The sequence below is a fragment of the Streptopelia decaocto genome, assembly GCF_964273445.1.
Source record: "Streptopelia decaocto genome assembly, chromosome: 1".
Lineage (NCBI taxonomy): Eukaryota > Metazoa > Chordata > Aves > Columbiformes > Columbidae > Streptopelia > Streptopelia decaocto.
The window spans coordinates 73,564,181-73,587,748 of record NC_138663.1 but is presented as its reverse complement, the minus strand read 5'-3'; the positions used below and the strand labels follow the sequence as shown (position 1 = coordinate 73,587,748).

Here is a 23,568-nt window from a genome sequence, read left to right as displayed (position 1 = left end):
ACATTTAAGTAGGCCTTTTGCCATCCTGCAGAGGACTCTGGGCCTTTCTGCCTTTTTCCTCTTTTCTCTCTCCGAGATCGGCTTTGGGATCAGGTGCTGCTTCCTGGGACTGGCTGCTTGATGTGGACAGAGTTCAGGAGGAATTGCATTGATTGTCTTTTATTTTATATTCTATTTCTATTTTATAGATATATTTACTGGTAGTGTATTATAATTTTATTTTATTAAAGTGTGTTTATCTCAATCCAGGCTTCTCCCTTCCCTTTTGATTCTCTCTTCGGGGGGGTGTGGAGGTGGATGAGTGAGCAGCTATCCTGGTTGTATTGCTAGCTTGGGTTAGACCGCGACACACTTCTAACCAAACATTTTGGTAACCAGGGATATAAGTAATGCCACACTACAGAGGATGCATCTTCGTATGGCTTCTGTAGTGCCCACGTACAGGGTTTTGCCGGTGGCTGAAGCTGCTGGTGATGCTCAGACCAACGCTTCAGAGCTGCCCAGCCTCCATAGCCGTTTCATCCCTCCTAGGCTTCAGGATTCAGAAATGCACTTCCGCTCTTACACTTTAATAAGATGTCACAGCAGAAGTTGCCTTTCATGTCTTTTACTTACATGTCATTTTTTTCTAGAAAAGCAGGTTACAGATTGAATATAAGGTATTGTAATAAATGAAAAGTTTGGTGGTGTGTGGATGGTGGTTTTGGTGTTTATTTTGGTCTGTATTAGTACAAGTCACCACAGCCTCTTAGTTTTTGAACTCTGACCCGCAGTTTGAGTGTACTAACTGGTACACACTAAAAATAAAACTGCACAGCAAAATCCATATTTTGGTTGCAAATTCCCCAGCATCTGGAGGTCGGGCAATAGCTTGAAGGGGAATTTTTGATTAATTATAGCAGGTATAAATGTCACTGTTCAAACCTGCATCAAGATACTGGATAAGTTACAAAGGACAGGAATGTTGCTCAAGCATATCTTTAATATTAATATACTGCTATTTGTATTGGTCTTATGCAAAACAGCATTTGAAATATGTAGGTAGGATTATTAATGTGTTTTGGTTTAGAGAGCATGGTTGTCTGTGTTTTAAACAATTTAAAACCTAAGATAACCTGCTGGGATTATTACTAAATTTTCCGAAATTTTATAACAGTTGCATTCTATAGAATGGCCATATAAGGAAACAGCTACAAAAAATTGCATAGAGAACTGAGACCATGTGAGATCAGCAGTGGCTTGGAAGTGATTGAACAATAAACTCACAGTGAAGGAATCACACTATTTCCCTACAGGAAAATTATTTCACGGTAGCCCATGTTGCTTGGCCTTTCTCTCTTACCTCATCTCTTTTGTTGACTGGAAGTGCTTTGCAGCACAAAGTTTTTGTTCACTGTTGGCTTGTGATACCACAGGAGAGTGGTAGAGTCCTGGGTGATGACTAAGACTTCTAAATGAAATGGTAATAACCATGCTATAGAAGTTTAATGATAAAGTAATAAATGTGCTATGGTATGATTATAGTGACAACTAAACCTGTACTTTATCTGTTCAATAGCAGAAGCAGTGATAAACAGTGATTGATCTTTCCTCCTCATCCCCTCCATGAAGCACAACAAATCTTGCTGACGGAGAAAGTTTTGGTTCCATTTTTTAATGTGAATGAATACATCCTGGTGGTGGTTGTCAGAATGGGTAGAGATGGATGGTTATGCATTCTGAATATGTTTGGATTGCAGCAGCTTAGCAAGTTTGCCTTCTGGCCTCCACTTCTTGTGATCAATCAAATATCTTTTAAAAATGCAACACCAGGAAAGCTTGACATTGACCATATAAACATTTCTGAGTTCTTGGCTCTTTTGTTTTCATATGAATGTTTTTACCTAGGGTTTGTGGAGATTAGATAAATCCCAAGACTGGTTCATGTGCCATCAACTAAAAATGAACCTTGTAATAAGCACAGTTTGTGGGTTTGGTGCTGAGGCTTTGTAAATAAATTATGTTCTGAGGTGCCAAGTGTAGACTGAGAATATTCATTCATAAATCCAAAGGCTAGACACTATGCTGTTCAAAACTGTAAGGACACAAATACACTTTGGGTTCTGGGGGGGATGCACAGTTCTATATTTTTGCTGCTGCTGCTTTCGGGGGGGGGGGGGGGGGGGGCTGGAACTGTCCCTGCTCTTCCCCTCTGCCCTTGATCTGCTGGGCACCTTCCTGCTGTACAAATCATCTTCACGAACTGTAGACATCACGCTCACTTGTTCAGTGTTCATTGCACAGAGTACAGGTGAAAGGAAGGCTGTGCAATCTCCTCCTCAAACTCGTACTGTATTCTACCTTTAAACAAAAAAAATCTCAAATTTGTCTTAAGCATAAAAGTTCACAATTGCCACCCCTTTGGGCATGTAAGATGTTACACTGAAAATTGTTAGAAATAATTAAAATATGCTATAAACTCATCAGTCCTCATATTAGAAATAAATTCGTTCTGATTTTTAAAAGGGAATCTTACTAGAATTAGATGATCTGCCAGAAGATGTCTAAACCAGTTGTATTAATGAGAATGAAAACTGCTTCCAAATCAGGATGGACATTTCCTGAGATTTGGCAGGACCCCAGACTAAATAAATAAATTCCAAACTCAATTTGGGACAGAAGGAATTCAGATGCTCACTCTTTGCTATTTCTCTTCTGAAAGCAGACAAATTAACAAAGAATTTTGATGCCAGCAACCCTCAAATCAAGGATGATTGAAAGAAAAAGAATGTAATTTTCTCATCTCTCTTCCTTTGACAAGTTTTTGGTGATGTGACTGCATGTGTTGCTTTAATTTCTCTTTATCAGTTTTGATTTTCTGTGTCTTTCCCGTGGGACAACTGATTGGGGAGGTAGAAGAGGGTTAAGTATTTTTAGCAACAGTTTATTAATTCGGAATGTGACACAGTTGTGTCATTGCGTTGTGAAATTTTCTCGACTGTGGTAAAAGCCATCTTATTTCAATGTGGAATGAAGTGCCTGCCTGTTTTCCTTTATGATTGCTGACAAATAATTACTCAGTTAAGTTCTCAATCGCAGAATCGCTTTTCATTGAATACAGATGGTTGCCTCACAGGTCACATATTGTGTCTTTCTGTATAGTACTTAATATTGAAAATAAAATTTCCCTCTCTTTGGTCTGGAGAGTTTAGTGCATGGTAGCAAAAGTCCACTGATCTCTATATCTATTTATATTTTTTGGTGAGGGGCCGGGAGCAGTTTATGCTGAGTTATCTCAACAGAGGCTCTGCAGCATTGATGGGATATGTGAGTGACATGCAGCTGCGTGTTTATCAGAACTGGAAAACCCAGGCTTGCTGCTCGTGTCAATCATCCCCCAGCAGTGTTCTGGCAAGTGCTGCTGCTCCAGGGCTGGTGTTCTCTATGGACTGTGCTACCCATGCTATTAATGGCAAAATAATACAACTTGTACACACACATACAAAAATTCTCTTTAAAGACACAGCTGACATGAGTCACGCTGTAAATTGGATTTGATTGAAGAACACTACTAGCAAAAATCAAATAGGCTATTTTAAAATTATTTTTTAAAAGGACAAAAAGGAATGCTTTGAGCTGCAATGACTAGGGTTGTCTTCAGCCAGTTTTGTTTCCTCATCTTGTAACTCTGGTGGCTCTGGCATGTATTTTGTATGGAAGAAGATGACCAAAGTGATTGATTTTATTTTAGTGTGGGCACCTTGTGTTAGTTTAATTATAGTAGTTCCAAGAACTGGGGTTTTTTTCCCCTCGTGTCTGAAAAGGAAGAGACAGATTTGGAGAAAGTATTACGTGACTGTGTATAAGGCTGTGTATTTATCCCTCACAGTAGAATAACCAACGAGAGGCTTCAGGTCCCTTTGCTTCCCCCCTGCCCCCCATCTCTTATTATGAGACTCTGGTTGGGCACCTTTGCTAATACTGTTCAGGTTATGTGACGTGGGAAACACCATAATTCATTTTTCCAGTGAGCTTTTCTCTGCCCTGCCTAAACACAGAAAGCACTGAGAGCTATTAATAGACTTACATACTTTAAAAAATATCATCCTGCTCAGTTCATATGCTTCACAGAAGTCAGAAAAATATGTTGCAAAAGGGCTGTCTCTGTACCCAGGCTCATCATTTTTACCCTTCAATAGCATAATTGTTGTTGACTCATATTTCTATTTACTAGTAGGCTGAAGTTATGACCCATACTTCATTTAAAGATTGCTATATTATTTTCTGGTGTGAGCATCTTTTATGGAAAAAAAAAAAAAAAGTGGCTCTTTACTGTTGCAGTTCTTTTACTTTAGAAGGAGAATATAGCTTCTTTTTCCTAACAATTGCACTAACATACATTTAATTAGTGTCATGTCATTTAGATAGGTTACCCACAAATGTAAGAAGCATTGGAGATACCTGCATTGGTAGTTGGCTTATTGCCACCTGTGATCAAACAAATTGCTGTATATTGATTCAGTTTCAGCTGACCTGGAAAATGAGTTCTGGTAGAAGCACAGATATCACCTGTCTCCCACATTTCTGCAGATGAGGATAAAAGTTGCTATTTTCCCTCTCAGACCTCTAAGAAACATATCCAGTAAGAGCTCAGTGTTATGTGCTATTACGGTAACATTGATGGGATGCAGTACAGCTGCTGTCTGCACTACAGATTAATGTCTTTAATTAGACTCTTGAAAGCTTAGCCAATAAAGGCATAAACATGTTAAAAATTGATATTTATTACTTTGTAGTTTATACAGTGAGATTCATATCAGATTAAAGCATTAACTATTAAACCAATTCCTGCAAACTGAATTGCAAGCATTTATGATGTCCATTTTCTGAAAGACTTGTTCCTAAGGAAAACCTCTAGTCCACTGACAGCCAGCAGAATATTCTACAGATTCTCAAGAAATTATTGTATTTCTTGTTTGCTGGGGGCAATGCCTTGATGAAACAGCTGTTCACAGCTGCCACTTGCAAAACCGCATCTTTAGACAGGTTATGCTATAAATCTAATGGAACAGTTTTACTACAGTGATGCCATTTGCTGTAACTCTATCGAACTGAAACATGACGTGGTTGGGAATAAAGCAAGCAGTCAAATAGATCATAATTATTGTCTGTTTGGTTCCTTTAGTAACCACACATGTCCTTCTTGAATATTGTAGTTTGAGATGTCATACTCCCTCAGAACTGAGTACATGGGCTAAAGTTTTAATATTCAACCTGGAATTTAAGAGGGAAGGGCGTAAATGCTTAGAAAGTAACTAGGAGATGTGTTCAACTGAACTCCAGCTGAGCCTCTAAATCTGGTCAGTGGAGCACTTTGAAGTAGAGTTTGGGATTCTTTGCAAAAGCCTCAGAAATGTATCTATGAAAATTTACTTCAATAGTACGTAATTATTTTAGTATATTGATCTAAATTCATATGAACAATGAGACATTATTGTGTAAGGATTGAGTTCATTAAGAAATTTTGTATTAATTTACTAGTTTCACCTGCATAAAACATCCATGCACCCTGGGTGAATCTACCAGAATGACTAGGTAGCTTTTATTAATGTATGAATCAACATTTTTCTGGAACACTCTAAAGTTTTCTTGGTCATGCAAATAGATGCATGTGTGCTTTAGTTGAAATACACAAGCATTGATTTCAGTCTGACTACTTACCTTCTGAAAGATAAGCATGAAAAAATAAGGTCAATCTGATCTTCCAACACGCACATAAAGACACATAGTGCAGTCCCTCCAAGTCAGTGGGCAGTCTGCCACTCTTCTCAAAACATCAGCAATTTTGTGTTGCATCAGGCCAGCAGAGCCTGATACTTTAGATTACTCTGCTTCCAGCAACAATCTCCAAGTGAGACTATATGTGAGCCAGATTGCATTACCTGCTGGGTGGAAGGAACAGCACAAACTGAAGAAAATAAAAGAGACATGACGAAAAATAGAGACATGATGATTTTACCAAATCCAAAAGCAAAAACTGCTACAAGGTTCAAGAAAAGTAACACTTCTTGTCCTCATCCTGGTTTGCAAAGTAATTCAGATAAATAACTTATCTTGAAAGCTGTGATCCAAATTAGATCCTTGATTGGATGCATTTTATTGAAGTTTTTCCTCTGTAGCTGAAGTCAGATTTCAGTTACTCCAAGACATGAAAGCAATGTAGATAGATGCCCTTCAGGAGATGTACGATAAATATTTCAGAAGTGCCTCAAGACTAGAATCTGGTGTTTCAAAATACCGCGGGCAGGCAGAGTGTTAAGTCTCACTGACTCTCAGAGAGAGGTGGAAGGAGCAGCCGTCTGCCCCAAAATACCTTTAGGCTGGGGAGGCCAGGATCCCTCCAGTGCTCAGAAACAGGCTCCTCCATCCAAAGATCCTGTGAAACATTCCTCAGCCTAATGGGTGGCCTCACCCACTGACAGAAGGGGGGAGCTTAGGGAGTCTTTGCAAATACACTCTTTAGCTTGCTAAAGGTTTAAATCTTCAGTTTAAAAGAATAGCAGATTTACAGGCATGGTTCGGGGCTCAGTTTTCAAATAGGCTTAGTTGAGAGTGGGTACATAAGCAGCCTGGTAAATCTAAATCTCCTGCTTCCATGTCATTAGATGCAATTGAAAGCTACTTTTAAAGAAAAATTATAGTTAGCAAGGCACTCTAAAACACTTAAGGAAGGGTGGCAGTATTTCTAAGAGACATGTTAAAGAAAGTGCTGTAGGATGCTGAAACATTATTTGATCCTCCATTCTATTCTCAAGGACTTTATTTCCAAAAAATGTGTGCATCAAGTGGCTTTGTTCCCAAACCCAGTGTTCTGTTTTTGACTGAACCTACACAGAAAAACAAGAAAGTGAGAACTTTTACAGGTAAGACCCGCATTAATTGTTTTTTTCAGGACTACAGGTAGAGGGCCTCTTCAGAAGGTCAGCCAGCATCCAGACTATCAAAGATGTTCAGAAACTCTACAATCAGGGTAAGCTTATATTATAATTAGTTAATCATAAAACCCATTTGTAACACAAAATAACAAGAGCACTAGTACAGAAACCTGAAAGATAGCATCAGGCACTTAATGCTTACTGAGTTGCGAGTCATCAGTTGATGTCAGACCAGAGCTTACAAAATCCAGAGCAGCTAATGAACAAGGTTTGAGTCAAAAATGGTCTCTTTTTTTCATAACGTTCGTATTGCCTGTATGTGCTTTACTGCAGTTACAAAGTATAATGTCTCTGTGTCATTTTGCCATGGTTATGGCAAAGAAATATTATTTTACCTATAATTTATGAAATGTAGTGCAGTAATTTTGAAAGTCACTGATTTCCCTGTGAAGTCATTTTATGAAATGTCTTTATGGGGAGAATCGCTTATAGCAAGATTAATAAAATGCCAGGAATTACTGGCAGCAGAAAGCCAAGAGATTTTCTGCTCAAAATGTATTGTGAAATGGTTTTTAAGCAGTAGTTTAAAGAAAAAGTAAAACATACAATTGAACACCTTTTTTCTTCTTTTTCTCCTTTTAGGCAAGTCTGTGAATTTTGATGATTATCATGATATCCATATTCCTGCTGTTATCCTAAAGACTTTCCTTAGGGAACTCCCTCAGCCATTACTAACGTTTGAGTGTTATGACCATGTCCTCGGAATCACCAGTGAGTATAAATTTTAGAAAAATTTATACAGCAAGTTGAACAGACCTGGCTAATTCGTAATCACTGCTGTCTGGTAACCATGGCACATTTGTGGGTATATAATATTGTTAGTGCCTCACTGCAACCATGGTTGGGTGACCTCATAATCTGTACCACAGCAAGGTGGTCAGGGTTACCAAGACCCATTTTTTTACAAGGTTTACTGGTTTATCTACATATCATACTGTATTATTAAGAATTGGGTCAGAGTTCTCACTTCATTTTTATGTCATGGCACAGCAATGAGGCAGTTTCAGTGGTACAAGTTACATCAAAGCAGCTTTAGTTTTAGCAGCAGAATTGGCAAAATTGTGGAAACAAAATTTAGTTGGACATTTGTATGCTTCTTCCCTTTTTTTTTGTTTTGTTTTTGTTGTGGAGAGGGGATTGTTTTTATTGCAACAATTCCCATGGGATAAAATAATGGGGAGGAAAGGATCTAAAGCCATGAGAAGACATTGATTGTCTGAAGATCTGATATCACATAGAACTATGAATTATAACATTTTAATTATGTGGCCTTTTTCAGGAAGTAGAAGTTTATAACGCTGGTAAGGCAACTCTCTAATATATGGGGCTCAAATATCTGAGGTCCCAGGATATATGGGAGCTGGTACCCAGTACTTGTAGAGTCTGCTATTTTGCCACCCATAGGGCTTCCAGTCACAAGCACACATTTTTCCAGGAAATTATGTCTAAGTGCAGTATGGCTTCCAACAGAGTTTGTTAGCATACCCCTAGTAACCATGGGCTGATGCTGTTGCAAAGTGTAGGTTATCATCACTATAATGACTGTTGCTGTAGGGGTAGGGCACTAAAATACTTCAGGCTGGGGATAAATCTCAATTGCTACATGTTTCCAAAGTGTAGAAATACAGTAAGTTTACCGTACCTAGATATTCTGTATTCTAGGTAAAATTCTTATATTGTGCCCATCACTAGCATCTGCACATACTGTTTCATATCATTAACTTTATTCACGTATTTCCATTAAAATACTTAATCAGGTTAAGTTCAAAATCCTCTGAAGTTCTGTACTGTTTTGCTCCTTGCAAGATCACCATCTTCCAAATAAAGGATTCATCTATTCACTCAATAAATATCTCAGGGTATTGAGAAAAACAGGTCTATTCACAGGAAGGTGATAGAAATGGAGGGACTAAGGATAGTCACTCAGAAAAGGAAAGAATAGGGGAAATTTGGAAAAAGGATGTATGAATGCTAATTTTTACTGAATTAATCTTGTGCTGACTTTTTGGACACGATAATAATATTACTTTGTGATAGAGCGAAGTGAAAAATGAGAATAAGTCTGAAAAGAATCTGAGAGTACTGCTTTGTCCTGGGAACACAGGGAGGTTTTGCTTAGCAAAACACCTATGAAATGTTCATTCCCTGTCATTTTTGTTGCCCGGTGTTTTAAATGTTGACAAAATACATCGAAAAGTGGAGGTTTAAGATAATTTCTCCTTGGGCTTTCTTGCTATGCAGCGTGATGTCCACTGTCTTATCTTGTTGCTGTGGTGATATCCTGATTTTAAAAGATCTTAAGCTTGAGAGCCAAGCTGGACTGCAGCAAAGGCATATTCTCTGCGGAGACAGTGCGAAAGGGAGCGTTGAGGAGGTGTGATTGCAGACAGCTGTCTTGGGATGATTTGAAAATTTTCATTCTGTCTTCTGGAAGACACCAGAGCGGTGTGTGATGTATCTATTACATCTCTCAACATGCAAACGCAGAAATACAGTAACTCTGCTTTACAGTACTTACAAATTATAGTGAAGCTTTTATTTTCAGTGCCTCATCTGAAATGTATTTTTAAAGAGTTATTGATGGGAGCTGTGAAATAAATGAGCTGAGTGACTGGCTAAAAAAAATAATAAAACCTTAAAGCTTATAATTGGCAAAGAACTTCTTTGGTCATGAAAAGTGCTAACAAGAGTTCCTTTACCCAATATTGCTGCACTTCCTGCATTATTTACTAGGCAGAAGGCTGGCAAAAAAATTCTTTGTATTCGGATTATTGTGTTTTATGGGAACTGGTAGCTTTGTGGTAGGAAAAATGTCAGCTCACCACAGTATAGCTTCATGTATTTAATTCAGCTTAAGGGAATGTTTAACGTGCTGGAATTTTGTGCATGCACACATACTTATGCACACCTCTGGCTGTGTCAGAGGGAGAGAAATGGAACATACGTAGAAAAAGCACCAGTGCAAATGGGCTGGTTAAGTCTGGCATGGCGGTCATCATTAGACTTATGTTCCAATTGGTGTTAAAATTCCTGTGCTAAAATAATTACAATATTCCCACCCCCCCCCCCCAAAAAAAAAAAAGTCACTTGGAACAGCATTTGAAATATAATCCAGTGTTAGTGTAACTTTCACCCAGGCTATCTAGATGATGCAAGGAGTTCGGGGTCCAGTTCTGGTTTTGCCCATCTGTAAAAATGAGTTAATGAACCTGCTTAGGTTCATCTCCAGAAAATTCTCACCCACACAAGTAGCCATCTCAAATCTTTGCCAAGACAAAAGAGTTTCCTGCAGAAGTGTTTTTGAAGTTAGTAGAATGCCAAAAGAGCATTTTGGACAGGACTGTGTCTGAGCAAGAACAAAATTAGGGCATAAAATGTAGATGTCTGGATTCAGTGTGTGGAGAATGAGATTCAAATCAAGACCTTTGAAAGTCCTCTCTAGCAAAAAAGTTATTTTGGCTGTTTCCCTGAACTGAGAAAACCCTCTGAAAGTTAGTCTTAGCCATATACATACTAATAGAAAATATGGTAGAGTCATTTAAAAAGATAACCCTAACTGTTACATTGGTGATAGAGGTTAGTAGAGCAGAATTTTGTGCTTAGTTTTACAGATGGATATTCAAATTCCAGCAGATGTAAATAAGGGGTTATTTCTTGGCGATATTTTGACGGTTTTGAGTGAAATTAATACTGACTTTGATATTGCAGGTGTGGAGAGCAGTTTACGAGTCACCAGATGTAAACAAATCATTCAAGGACTTCCTGAACACAATTACGTTGTTCTGAAATACCTGATATGCTTTCTCCATATGGTGAGTATAGACAAAATTTCCAAAGTAGTGCCAGTCTTTTCTTTCTAAATCTGTTCCTGGTAATTCAGCGTTGAAAATCTCCACAGAAAATAACACTGAAGAATTTTAAAAATGTGGCGAGGTGATTGTGCAGTACATGCCAGTGGAGTGAGCTCAGGATGCAGAACCTTCCGGTTCTAATGGAAGTCAGTGCTAAACGGTGATCTGGCCATCCCTTCGCCTTGAAATTCTTTACATCTAATGAAAACTACTGTGTAAAATTAAATGGAACTATGCCTGTATTGGAATATTTAAAACTCCATCCCCTTGACTCCATATTCATACTCCATTCTAAAAAATTATTTAGTATTGATTTAGTTTGTTTTTTTTTTTTCCTATTTTGGAGTAAAGAAAAGCCTGAAAATAGTGATTGTGTAATTTTCAGTGCCACAGAAAAACTAGGTATAAGGTGTAATCACCTTTTTTCTCCAAAGTATAAATCTTGAGCAACTAAAACACCAAATTAGTGTCAGTTTATAAAATTATGGAAGTATTAATGAACTTTAGAACAACAATCAGCAAAACATTTTATATTAAATCTTACAAATAGCCTTTCATGCAGTAATTTACTACAGTGTTAAAGTAAAAACTTTGACATCATTTTGCAAGGTTTTTTTGGTATGCTTCAGGATTAATAAAGTCATGTGGGTTTTGTCCTACTTTTCAATTTGCTGATTTTTTCTTAACCCACTTCTGGAAACCTCAATAGTGTGGGGGCTTGGGGGACATCCATTACAAATAGTTCTACAGTCAGCCTAGTGACATCCTTTGGTTGCCAGTTTGTGTGCAGGAAAAGACAGCAACAGGAGTGTGAATTTCCCTCCCTTCTGCATTATCCAATGCATTGTCTTTTCCAGGTTGCATTTTTCAAATCAAGAGGCCTAAAATTGAGGATCATGGGGTAGTTGACACCTAAATAAAGTGATCACAGAATCATGGAATCATACAGGTCAGAAGGGACTTTTAAAGGTCATCCTAGTCTAACCCTGCTGGAGTCTAACCCTCAGAAGTCCTAAGACCCCACCAAAGCAAGCATGTATGTGGAATGATGCTGATTTTCACCAGTGGGGGAATTAGCCCTCAATTACTGTTCTTGGGCTACATATTCTAGCCAGTAGTGTATTTCAGAAAGAAGTACATTTAATCCCTTCTTCTACGAAAACACTAGAGAAAAGCAAGATTAAAGGAAACACATTGATCTGACCCTCACGCAGAGAGCACTTGTAAGGTTCCTATAATACTCACATGTTCATTTACTGTTGCTTAGCTGAACTCTAAAGCTATTAAGGAAATCCGCACTTCGTTTGCTATTATTTTAGCAACTGATATCTCTCCTCAGCGTTATGAATCGTGTAAGTGACTTTGTTCCAATAATAGATGCACCATCTCAACGCGCTTCTTAAGAGCGGTGCACTTGAGGTGTTAATGAGGTGTGCAAAAGTACTACATAGTGTTTTCTGTAATTGGGCACCAGAACACAGCATTATTTTTGAGTATGCCTTGTTATGTAAAGCACAGCGTCAAGTTGATATTAGTGCTCAGATCTGCAATTTTTGCTGATCCATGGCTTTACACACTTAATATCTCAGGGAATATTTGCATTTGGAAAGGTCAAGGGAACATGAAACAATCTAGGAGCTAGAGATTTCTATTCATTGCAGATTGGTGTGCTGCACGAGCTGCCACAATTCAAACTTTAACAGAGCACTCTACCAATAATCCTAGTTTTTACCTGCAAGCATCAACCTTCTTAGATGTAAGAGGCAATTTAATTCTTCCATGAGCTCAGCCTTGAGTAGTGCAAGAGGTACTTGTGGTAATTTCATGAAGTGGGATGAATTGTAATGACTAGATACGGGTTTTGAACACTCCAGGTTTGATACAGGCTTGTGGAAGAAGAAAAAAAATCCCTGTTTTCTCTTCAGTCTCAACACCCTTACTTAATGAAACAGCTCCTTCTAGTCCAAGGGTGCTACAGCAAGACAGTACAACTCCTGCAGAAGTAAAAGACTTGAATTTTATAAATGGATCCAAATTCTTTAACTGTAGATTAGCAGTGATTTTTCCCAATAATGAGTCCAATGTGTTGTGAAAGGTCCAAGCTGTCTGTCCCCACTTGACAGCGCGTCTGGCCGCTAGAGAGGGATTGGCAGGAACCCCTGGAGTTGCAGTGGACTGGGGTCCCTGGGCAGAATTAGGGAACCAGGTGCAAGAGGGAAAACAAAGATCGGTTTTTGCAAGTCAGTCCCTGAATTATGTCTGTAAAAAACGTCCATTCTTGCTCAGCTGGTTTCCCAAGACATGAGTGTCACAAACAAGTGTTTGTGTTCTACAAGCCTCATGTTGGGCATGCAGTGAAGCCAATTTACGAACATGCAGGCAGACCAGTTCTGAAGCCAGAAACCAATTAGTAGAAAACTATAATTGTAGTTTTCCATGACAGTCTACAGCTAAACAATCGTCAAAGTTTGTAGAGGCAATAATACTATCTAGATTGTGCTTCTGCAATCATGTATTTGATTTTGATACCAGCTGACACAGCCCCCTCTCTATGCTTACACCCTCTACCTCTCTGCTGCTTGTTTCTATCCTACAGTTGCGCCTGTTGCAGGAGAAGGGTGGCTGACTTGGCTGGAAGAACCATTGCAAAAACCTGCCAAATTCAAAACATCAAACTTGGACCAAGTAGAAAAAATGGACAAGGTTTAGGGGCCCATGTGTTGTGCTTCAGACATGTAACCAAAGCAGCAAAGTTAAAACCAAGTACCAGCTGGAAGAAAAATACTCTGAATTAATATTTTGTCTCAATTGCTTGTCCAATTGAAAAGTGTAATTAGCAACAGCAAAGCTTGGGGGTGGCTGGAGATGGTGAGGCACGTTGGGAAGGATTAGATGACTAAGCCTCAGGAGCAGATACAAGCAGTTGGCACGTCTGCACAGCAGCTGAGAGTGGAGGATAGAAACTTATATTTCCAGTCAGTTTGCGGGGCATTTTAATATCTAGTAATTTTCTTTTGAAAATATTTAGTGGAGTTCCTTTCAGCATTGCGATTGAGAAGCCAAACAGATGGTGATGTCCTTATATTTTTAAAACGTGGTGGTAATTGGCTGTTTCTACCCTCTGTATTTCAGTATTTAAGTTCTTTAGGTAGTGTGGTGGCTGTCTGGTTTCACTCCTGCAGTATCCACGAGGGTGCTGGGATACAAGTATGTGGAATCCAAAAATCGTCACAATTTTGCTGGGGGGAGCTGGGTGTTTATTGTGAGATATTGAAGATGTATATTTTGCATTTGTTGATATGGCACTACATCTTCTGTGTTTATTCCCAGGTATGAGTTTTGCAAAGTACAAGTTTTATCTTTCTAGGTGACTTTCACTATAGGCTGTCATTATTTAATGATTTTTCTATATATGTTCCAATGAAAGGGAGGGAAAAAACAACAACTGGAGCTGTGTAATGCTTTGTTGCAGTACTTTTATGTGATGTTCAGAGGATTCCTTCAAAGATATGCTCTGGGTCCTTGGAGAAATGTCTTTTATTATCTTGTCAAATTGACAGAGCAAGTGTATTTTCACTTGAAACAGAGTTGACGGTTACTAACTTTGTGAGGGAATCAAAGAAGGAGTCAAGGGGGTTAGTCCAAATGCTAAAGATGTTGTTTGTATTCCTTAGCTAGAACCTAGCTTTGGAGTGCAGTTATTCAGAGGGGTAGCCCATGAAGAGGTTGGCTGACTGCATGCTGCCCTTAACATGGTCTAGTGTTGGGAGAAAACATCAGCTGCTTATGAGTCTTGTAGACGAAGTGGGCGCGTTCGTGTTGTTTGAGAAAGAAATCTGGCATTGGAGTAGTGAGGGGGTTGAGAGGATGTGAAGCCTGATCCCCTGGGGGATGAACGAAGCCATTATGGCTGGTGTGACAAGGCTTCCTTGCTTGCAGCCCTTGATAAGCCAGCAAAGGTTATTGTGGAGAGAGTTGGATTCAGTTGCACACTTTTTCTCATATCTGCTGAGGAAGGGATTGCTTTGCATTTTGGAGTGAAGAAATGTGTCTCCCTTGGATTCCTAAGTGTCAGCTTGATTGATGACTCAGAGGTAAGGCTCAGCGTAGCTCTGCCTCAGATGACATACATTTTATCTTAAGGATTTTCTCTCTCGGGGGAGAGACTGTGTCATGGGTAGTTATGTTAATCATTTCAACATTGACCATCTCCTTGAATTGTTCACAGAGTGGTGGCGGGTGGGAATCATAGCATGATTTCAGTTGGAAGAGACCCTCAGGATCATCGAGTCCAACCATAACATAATTCTGGCACTAAACCATGTCCCTAGGAACCTTGTCTAAACACCTTTTAAACACCTCCAGGGATGGTGACTCCACCAGCTCCCTGGGCAGCCTGTTCCAATGCCTGACAACTTTCCACGTAGAATTTTTTCCTAATATCCAATGTAAACCTCCCCTGGCACAACTTGAGGCCATTTCCTCTTGTCCTATCACTTGTTACTTGGGAGAAGAGACCAACACCCTCCATGTTACAACCTCCTTTCAGGGAGTAGTAGAGAGCAATGAGGGAAGAAATTACTTCATCTCGGAGTTGGAAGCATTGTTTGAAATAGTTGACTTAAAGAGAAAAAACAAATCTAGCTCTACCAGCAAGTGGCAGTGCTGATGCTTTGGGCCAAAATGTTGGCATTCAAAGGCAGCAGCTGGGTTAAGCTGGGTGCATTTCAACTGGCACTTGAAGACAGCACCTGTATCTGACTTGCTGGGTGGAGCGTGTTAGGGAGCACTCCCAAAAAGTGAGGAAAGACAACCACAGTAGGTTTGGCTCCTTCCACCCTCCACTGTCCCCTAGGACTACACCACATGCTTCTGTGCCGTCACAGAGTACCTGCCCTGTATAAATTTAAGGTACTTGCCCTAGGATATACAGTACGTATCTTTGGGTTTGTGCTATAGAAAACACAATGTGATGGGCTGTAGCTCTTATGTTATTTTTGAGATTTCCAGCTGAAATTTAGATACACCAAAAAATAATTTGTCCTCGATCTACAGGGGTTTCACAGTACAACATCACACAGCGTGGATACAGCCAGTGTGAACCCCTTGACTCAAGGGCTGTAACGCAGTCCCTAACACTGTTGTATTTAGCAGCATCCAAACACCAGCGTCATTGTCCAGCTACCTTCAAGGTAATACCTAGGTGTCTGTCTCCTTATTAACAGGGCACTCGTTGTTGTCCTAATTGTTTTCCCTCACCAGTTATTTTGATAGTAGCTTAGCTTTTGCTATACTGCTGCAGTATAATGAACTCCTGTTGGAGCTAACCTCATCTGAAGCAGATTAAATGAACAAGGTGGGCTTGTTGTAGTTGCGAGCAGTATGTGAAGGTCAGCAGGCTGTATGAGGTTCGTACACCAGAGAGAATGATGTGCGTTTTGCATAAGGTCATGAGGCAGGCATTGCCGTTCAATCTGACGACTTTTTATTCTCAAGTTGTGAAGTCAATCCTCTGAAACGGTGCTTATGGTACCAATATCTCCTTATTAATACCTCTTCCTTTATCCAGCCCTGCTTCATGACCTTAAAAACAGTTGAAGCCTTTAATATTTGTAGCAGCAGTAGCATCACAGAGGAAAAAAAAATTCCTATTATTGGAAAAATTAATACAGTTAGGAAGAAAATACTACTTTTTTTGGCATGTAAGTGCTTCTTCATGTCCCCCAAGTAAAAGACTTCCATCCTGTGCATGTCTAAAGGATGTTATATCCCCTCATGGCTGGGCAAACAAGCTCCTTGCTAGGTAGAACACCAAGGAGGTTGGTACTGTGCTGTAGGAGATAGAGGGGAATGAAACCTGCATTACTGGGTAGAAGCAACTGGAGTTTATGCATATGGTAAGAAGTTTTCACATAATCGTAATGTTTCTTAGGTTTTCCTCTAGTGCCCTCGGACATTTCGCAGTACTACAGAGCTGCCTTTTCAGGAGGCCTTGTGGCAAGACAGAAATGGAGGAGCACTGAGAAATGAAGTTTTAGCTTTCCTGTTCCACTTGAAATTGTAGCCAGAAAGAATACACAGGAGATTTTGCCCCATAATTCCCCATTCTGTGCTGAGGTGACAGCTTCAGAGGAACCTGACTATGTGGTCTTCCCCTTATAGATTATTGATCAACAACTGCAACCATCAGCCTGAGAAGAACTGGCTGAATGGTCAGGAGGATTCAAGAACACTTTCAGCTTTTTGGCTCTTTACAATAACAGAGAACTTGTCAGATATGACACCCAGACTGTATGGAGCTTCAGATACGAGCTATACACTGCAAGGCAGCAAAACACACACAAATTCCCTGCCAAGCTCACACAGAGAGAAGAAAATATTCCTGGTACCCAGTTCTGGGCTCACATCCACAGACAGAAGTAGGACACATCATCCAGGTGCAGAACAGATTTCAGTGCTGTGTGTTTTACTTCCAGTCCATTTTCACCTGTGTTGCTTCAGAATAACTGGGTGAATATGGAGGTACTTGGAAGTGATGTGTCAATGGGAGAAAAAAAAATCCTTCTAAACCTTTGCAAACAACTTTAGAAGTCCTCGAGGTTTATTCTGTAGAGGACTTTGTACCCAAGCAGATGGGACAGCTGTTTGCTTCTGCTGTCCTTCCCTGCCCCCCAGCAGAGATAACAATAGATTCCATATAGAAGGATCGAAAACAATTGGTTTTCCTACCATAAGGATACAATTGAGCCTTTTTGCTTGACTTACCGATATCTGGTCTTGTACTTGAGAGACACAGACTCCAGTGGCCCCCATAGCTCTTGGCTGCATGGTTGGCCCTGAGGCTGTGAAGAAGCCAACGTGATGTACTTGTGGCCAGGCTCTATTCCCAACATTGCTCCATCTTCCATACAGGATCATGTCTTGTCTCTTAGTCTCTGGGGCACGTGTCTGCATGTAACTGTTCATGTTTTTCCAGGTTTCACAGGAGAGCATATATAACAGAATGACAGCATCCAGCCTGGCCTGTGTCTTTGGTTTGAACCTGATCTGGCCGTCGAAAGGAACAGCCTCCCTGAGTGCTCTGGTACCTCTGAATCTCTTCACGGAACTACTGATAGATTTCTACACTAATATATTCAGCTCCCGAACAGTGCCTGGTGAGATCTTACCTTAATGCTCCAAGAAAGGAAAATGGAGTAGAATATGAAATCCTGAGGGAAAGAAAGGCCTCTGTGCCTCAACTGGTGGGAGCTTTTATATTCAGGGTTCTCTCCTGCCAAGAAAACTGTCAATACAGAGTAAAGTTTCTATAGCTTTCCAAATACCAAAGACATTGGGAGAAGCACACTGCCCCATATATTCTCATCACATGGGGAAGAAGGGAGAATATGTACAGGAACATTCAAAGACCAATAGGTCAAAGTGAATCCCCTTGTTAAACTTGAGCAGCTAACAAAAACTAGTATGTTAAAAAATCATGACACCACGTGCCAATCTGTCATTTCTTTGGGAATCTGGAGACCTTATGTGTGGCATTATTTTCTGGGACCATGCACAGCTAATTTTTGGACCACTCCTGAATTTAAAGCTTGCTTTTTTTTTTTTTTTTTTTTAATTTGAATACAGGTTTGTTAGAAAATTCTCTATTAAGTTAATAAAGATGGAATCAATTTTTAAGATACTAAAGTTTCTGACTATTTTTCCATATATTTGAGTGTCTGGTTTTACACAAAAAGGTGTGGGCAGCTGTGGCACATCAGGTTTGCAATTACCATGGAGAATCAAGTGTTTCCTGGGTAATTTGAGTTGTGCAGACAGCTAACTAATTATGCTTGCAAATATCTAATATATGCAGTTAATCACTATAGCTGCACATGCAAAGTGTGTGGAAGTTTTTTTCTCATTATAAGTTCAAATGGGGAGCAATAATCTTATGGGGTTCTTTTCTCTGAGTACTTGGAATTTAATCAGTGCATTATATCAGTAAGTGCATAATACAGAATATAGACTAACTTTGAGAAGAGTACCCCTGATGTTTGGGCTGCACACTTTTGCAGTTTGAGTTGATAGAAATTTGCTCTTCAAATCAGTTTCTCTAGAAAACAATAAGAGCAACAACTTGGATAATAAACCTAATATCATTTTTATACATTGAAAGTCTATTATTAGTCCCAATGTGAATAATTAAGCATCACAAAAGGAGAATTTTCAGTGTTTTCTTTCTAACTATGCCATTAATATTGCTTGTATTTGATGAACTCCAACACACTGCTTCTTTCATTTTTCAACACTGATTGGTAATGGGGTGCTTTAACGAAGTTATCATTATAGTTGCCTGACAAACAAAAGGAAGTTAACCAGTGGTAAGAAAAAGTAAATGGTATTTTCCCTAATGTTCTGGTCTTCCTGCTTCTCTACAAAGCTTACAAAACAGAGGGACTATTTAGACTTCAATAAAAGTAATAGTCTCAGGAGGGCAATTTAGGCATCCCCTGCTCTGCAAACACAAAGCCACTTTTTATCCTGTAGGTTCTAGCGAGTTGAGGGTTTGTACTTTTGGCCTTTCTCTTAGCAGTTACAAATTGCCTGCCTGTGTAAGGGGTGCAACAAAATCTGATTGCAGAGAGTAAAGAGGATTTGTTCCTGTCAGCAGTTTAGGGAAATAATTAAGTATTTAGAAGGCTGTGGAATGCTGGATGTGCCAGGCCTTCATTTGCCCAGTAGGTGTCGTCTATAGCATTAGGCAATGATTTAAATTTGAAAAATACAGAGACTTTAGAAAAAGATGTATTACGACCAACTTCTCGCGTCACTGTCGCGTGTTTTCCCCAGTTCCTCAAATGTCTTAAGTACAACTTTTTGGCTTTTGAATATCTGTAAGTAGTAACCACCTATGACTCCTGGTTAAGTACAAAGTCCTGCATAATACAAAGAGAATAATTAACAAGGATTCAGGATTGCTGTATTTCAGCAAAATGAGATTACCAAGGGTAAAGCTTTGTGTTGCAGCTAATCAGTTTTATAACCGAGTTCTCAGTGGCAGCACCATAGCCTGTTGTATTAAGGAAAACAAATACAATTACACTTGATGCAGGTCAGTGACTTGGCAGCATGGTTTAATGAATCAGCACCCTGTGCTTACAGGGGAAGAATTTGGCCTCATTGGCGGGGAATCAGCAAAACCTGAGTATTTTGCTACTCTCTGACCTTGCTCATAATACATACACCTTAGTTTTGCTGTCTGTACAGGAAGGAGCACCTGGCATTAGAAAAGAGCTTTGGGATTAAATGCTGAGAAGTCCTGTAAAAGGGTTGTTTTCAATTTCTCTATGTCCTCTTCCAAAAACCTGGCAACATCAAATGGCATTTGGTTTTCAGGCGACGTTGTGTAATGGGAATGTGAGTCCTGCATAGTTTTAGCACATTAACACACCAGAGCCCTATGGGGTGAAATCTTGAGTTCATGGTAGTCAGCTTCGCTCAGAAAGTCCCCAGAACCTGGGTGGTACCTCATAGATTTAGTTCTCCAACTCTTCCTAGGCTGGGAGAGAGTGGGAATTTGGCAGCAGCAGTCATGCTGGTCCAGCAAGCCCTTGGGCACAGCTGCCTCTGGCCCCTTTACTATTACAAGTAAAAAGTAGATGCAAGGAGCATCCCTTCAGATAATTTGCCTGCCTGTAGACACACAAGATGGCAGTTAAAACCAGACTCAGTCTTGTGGTCTTGGTCACATGCCAAATTGCAGGTCTTCCTTTCAGCGCTTTGTAAACTACTATTTTTCCAGTAATTTGTAGCTCCTGTCATTTAGGGAATGAAGAACAAAATGGCGTTTTCTCATGTCAAGGTGTCTTCTTCCTTGACAGAGCAGATCATGTCTGTTATGTGCCTGTGGGAGTAATTTGATGCTGCTTACGAAAGGTAGAGGCTCTGGTTCTGATTGACGTTAGTGCTGGTGGGGCAGAGGGACAGGGGGCTCCTGCTCCCCTTTTCTTTCCTGCCTTCCAGCAGGCAGCCTGAGACAGAAGGCAGGCACCCACCTCCTCTCCAGCCTTTCCCTGCAAGCCTGCCTGTCACGGAGTCTTTCCCAAATCAAAGGCAACCTGGGTAGCAAATCCCTCCTAGTGATGAGGCCCCAGCTCTGTCCCCGCTACCCCAAAGGAGCTGGCGAAATCCTCCATCTGCGGCAGAAGCCCCCAATCTCTGTCCTGAGTGCCAGACTTAACTATGACATTAAATCAGCTCTCATGAATTATTCAGAAGGGTTTGGAGTGAAATTCATGTTAGAGAAATATATGTTTCAAATTTCCCGACTCTAAGAGGAGTCCTGGAGGTGTCCCCTGCAGTTACTTTGATAACAGTTTCTCTTTACAAATGATAATTGCATGATTCGAGCTTTTGTACAGTGTGGCCTTGTGAACTCTTTTCTCATATCAAAGAACAATTTTCAGATCATTTCCATAGCAAAAAGAAAGTGATTATGGAGATAATCTGTTGGAAACACACATGCTGGATTTCAGTTTAAAACAATAAAATGCAGTCATGGAATGAGAAATCAAGTGTTACCTGGCTGACAATATACAGAGAATAAATTGCCTAAGCATTTTAGTTTACTGAGCTGTTAGGAGTTGAAAATTGGTCCCAAGATTAGTCTGATTATCAGGATGCCTCTAGCAACAAGCTCCAAAGGGGGAAGGGAATACTTTTCTAGCCTGAATCCATGAAGAAATGTAAGAAGATTGAACAATGTCATTAACTGAGGGGGGTCTTTACAGTTCTTACAAAAAACTTCCATAAATGAATATCACTTAGATGTGTGCAGATGATCTGTGTGTGCTGCACTCCTCCAGCGGCATCCATCGCAGAATCTTTCAGAGCTTTATAAACTCTAATATATTCATCGACTCATGAGGAGACTAATAACAGAAGAGCCCCACGTATTTTATTCACATGTTCAATGTGTACTTAGATAGCAAGTTGAACTCTTCATGGGATTGACAGTACAGTCAACCCCTTCTCCATTTCCTGAATACTTTGTCTTCACAGCCCTGGAAAATGTAGGTTTGCCAACACTCCCACTTTTCAAGTGGCCAGAGGGGTGGGTTACTGCCTGTGATTTGTGAACTGAGAAGCTCATGTTCTATTGATGCTCTACTGGTCAGTCATGTTCCTGCTCATACTCACTTTGTTTCTAACTTTTTTTACCTACAAAGAGAAGTCAGAAGCAAACACATCTCTGTTGAAGCCAAAGGTGTGGCTGTGAGATGTAAATCACGTGTTAAATGGTACACACGGCTGTCATGTGAAACGTGTTCTGCCTTTGCCAGTGGAATAATACTATTTTCACCATCTGAAGGGTTTAATTTTTATCTTTATTCATGCACATCCTGGAAAGCCATTTTGGTGCAATATACCTGATGCAGCAAAGAATCCCAGTGTCCTCCAATATAATCTGAGAGTGGGGTGGTACAAATGCTGTTTTCTTTCTTGCAAACTGGTCAGTTTGAGAAGGGATGACCTGAAACGGTGAGATTTCTTTGGGGTTAGTTTGGTGATTTGGACAGTGAACTGGCCTGAAGACTGAGAAGGAAACTGTCCTATACAACCAGGAAAAAAAGCCTGTCAACACCTAAAAAATGTTACCCAGAATTGTCAATCTGAGGGAAAAGATTCTTGGATTGCCTTTCTGAGCTGCAGATAGACAAACGCGATAGTACACAAGTAGGGGGTCTGTTGCCTGTAGTGCTAGGAAAGCCACGGTAATTGTACACAGAAGGACCGTAGTCCTACTATCCTGGCTGTTCCTCTCCAGAATAGCTGGCAGAAGTTCAGCCTAAAAATAACTGTTTGGAAAAAATATTTCTGCTGGAACATGCCAACTCAACAAAAAAAAACCCAAACAAAAGTATTTTCTTAAAAGGCTCGGTTTTGGTGCTGTTCTTGCAGAAATCATTACGTTCTTCCAGACAGCCGCCAACGTGCCTCTGAGCCATGGACCCCCAGGGTCACCCTTGACCCGGCTCTGGCTCTGCCGGCCACCACGGTGCTCCGGAGCGGGGAAACGAGCATCGCCGCTTCACTTTCACCGTCTCTTTTCAGATAGCGTCACCTTTCTGCACACAGCATTGCAATTATCGCCAGAAGTAAGGAGGGAATTCCGCTGGAGCCGGGGGAGTCGACACACATAGCTGACTGATCATTAAAACTGACTTTTTTTTTCCACGGCCCTGATTTCTCCACGGTGCAATTGTCGTGCAGTAACTGCTTTCCTGACTGGCAGCCTCTCTGTGGTCCCCAGAGCACAAGCGTGTCACTCACTCACAGGGTTAGGATTTGCGCCTGTGGTTGGGAGCAGCTGGATCTGATGCCTGACCCAAATGTTTGGGGAGTGACACCGCAGACTGCAAAATGGAAACAGGCTTCTCCAAAACACAGCCAGGTCTACAACTCGCTTGATTTTGCTTCGATCCTCAAAAACTTACTCATTTAAGGTACTGCTAGGCCAGGCGCTAATGGCAACCTCTTCAAGCCTAATACAAAATCAGGACTTCTGTCTTTCCAGGTTTTTGTCTCTATTACATGGGTTCTGTTCCCCAATACTGAATTGTACTCTCAGATTATTTCTGTACTTCAACCTTTAATTGCCCACAAAAGCAGTTTACAGCCTCTTGCTCTTCTGCCATGAAAATTATACTCTTAATTAATGGGACAATAAAAAGCAACTGTAAAACACACCAAACTGCATC

General features: G+C 40.2%; 1 protein-coding gene across 2 annotated transcripts in view; it reads left to right on the top strand.

Annotated features, from left to right (window-relative positions):
• Positions 1-18,479, top strand: part of LOC309452924 (rho GTPase-activating protein 8-like) — a 93,272-nt gene extending 74,793 nt beyond the window's left edge. For both annotated transcript variants that reach the window (XM_082076047.1, XM_082076046.1), the window contains exons 10-13: positions 6,932-7,009; positions 7,557-7,685; positions 10,683-10,786; positions 17,802-18,479. In XM_082076047.1, coding sequence (XP_081932173.1) covers positions 6,932-7,009; positions 7,557-7,685; positions 10,683-10,786; positions 17,802-17,999 — 509 coding nt within the window. In that variant the 3' untranslated portion in view covers positions 18,000-18,479. The remainder of the gene's footprint in view (positions 1-6,931; positions 7,010-7,556; positions 7,686-10,682; positions 10,787-17,801) is intronic.
• Positions 18,480-23,568: the final 5,089 nt, after the last annotated feature.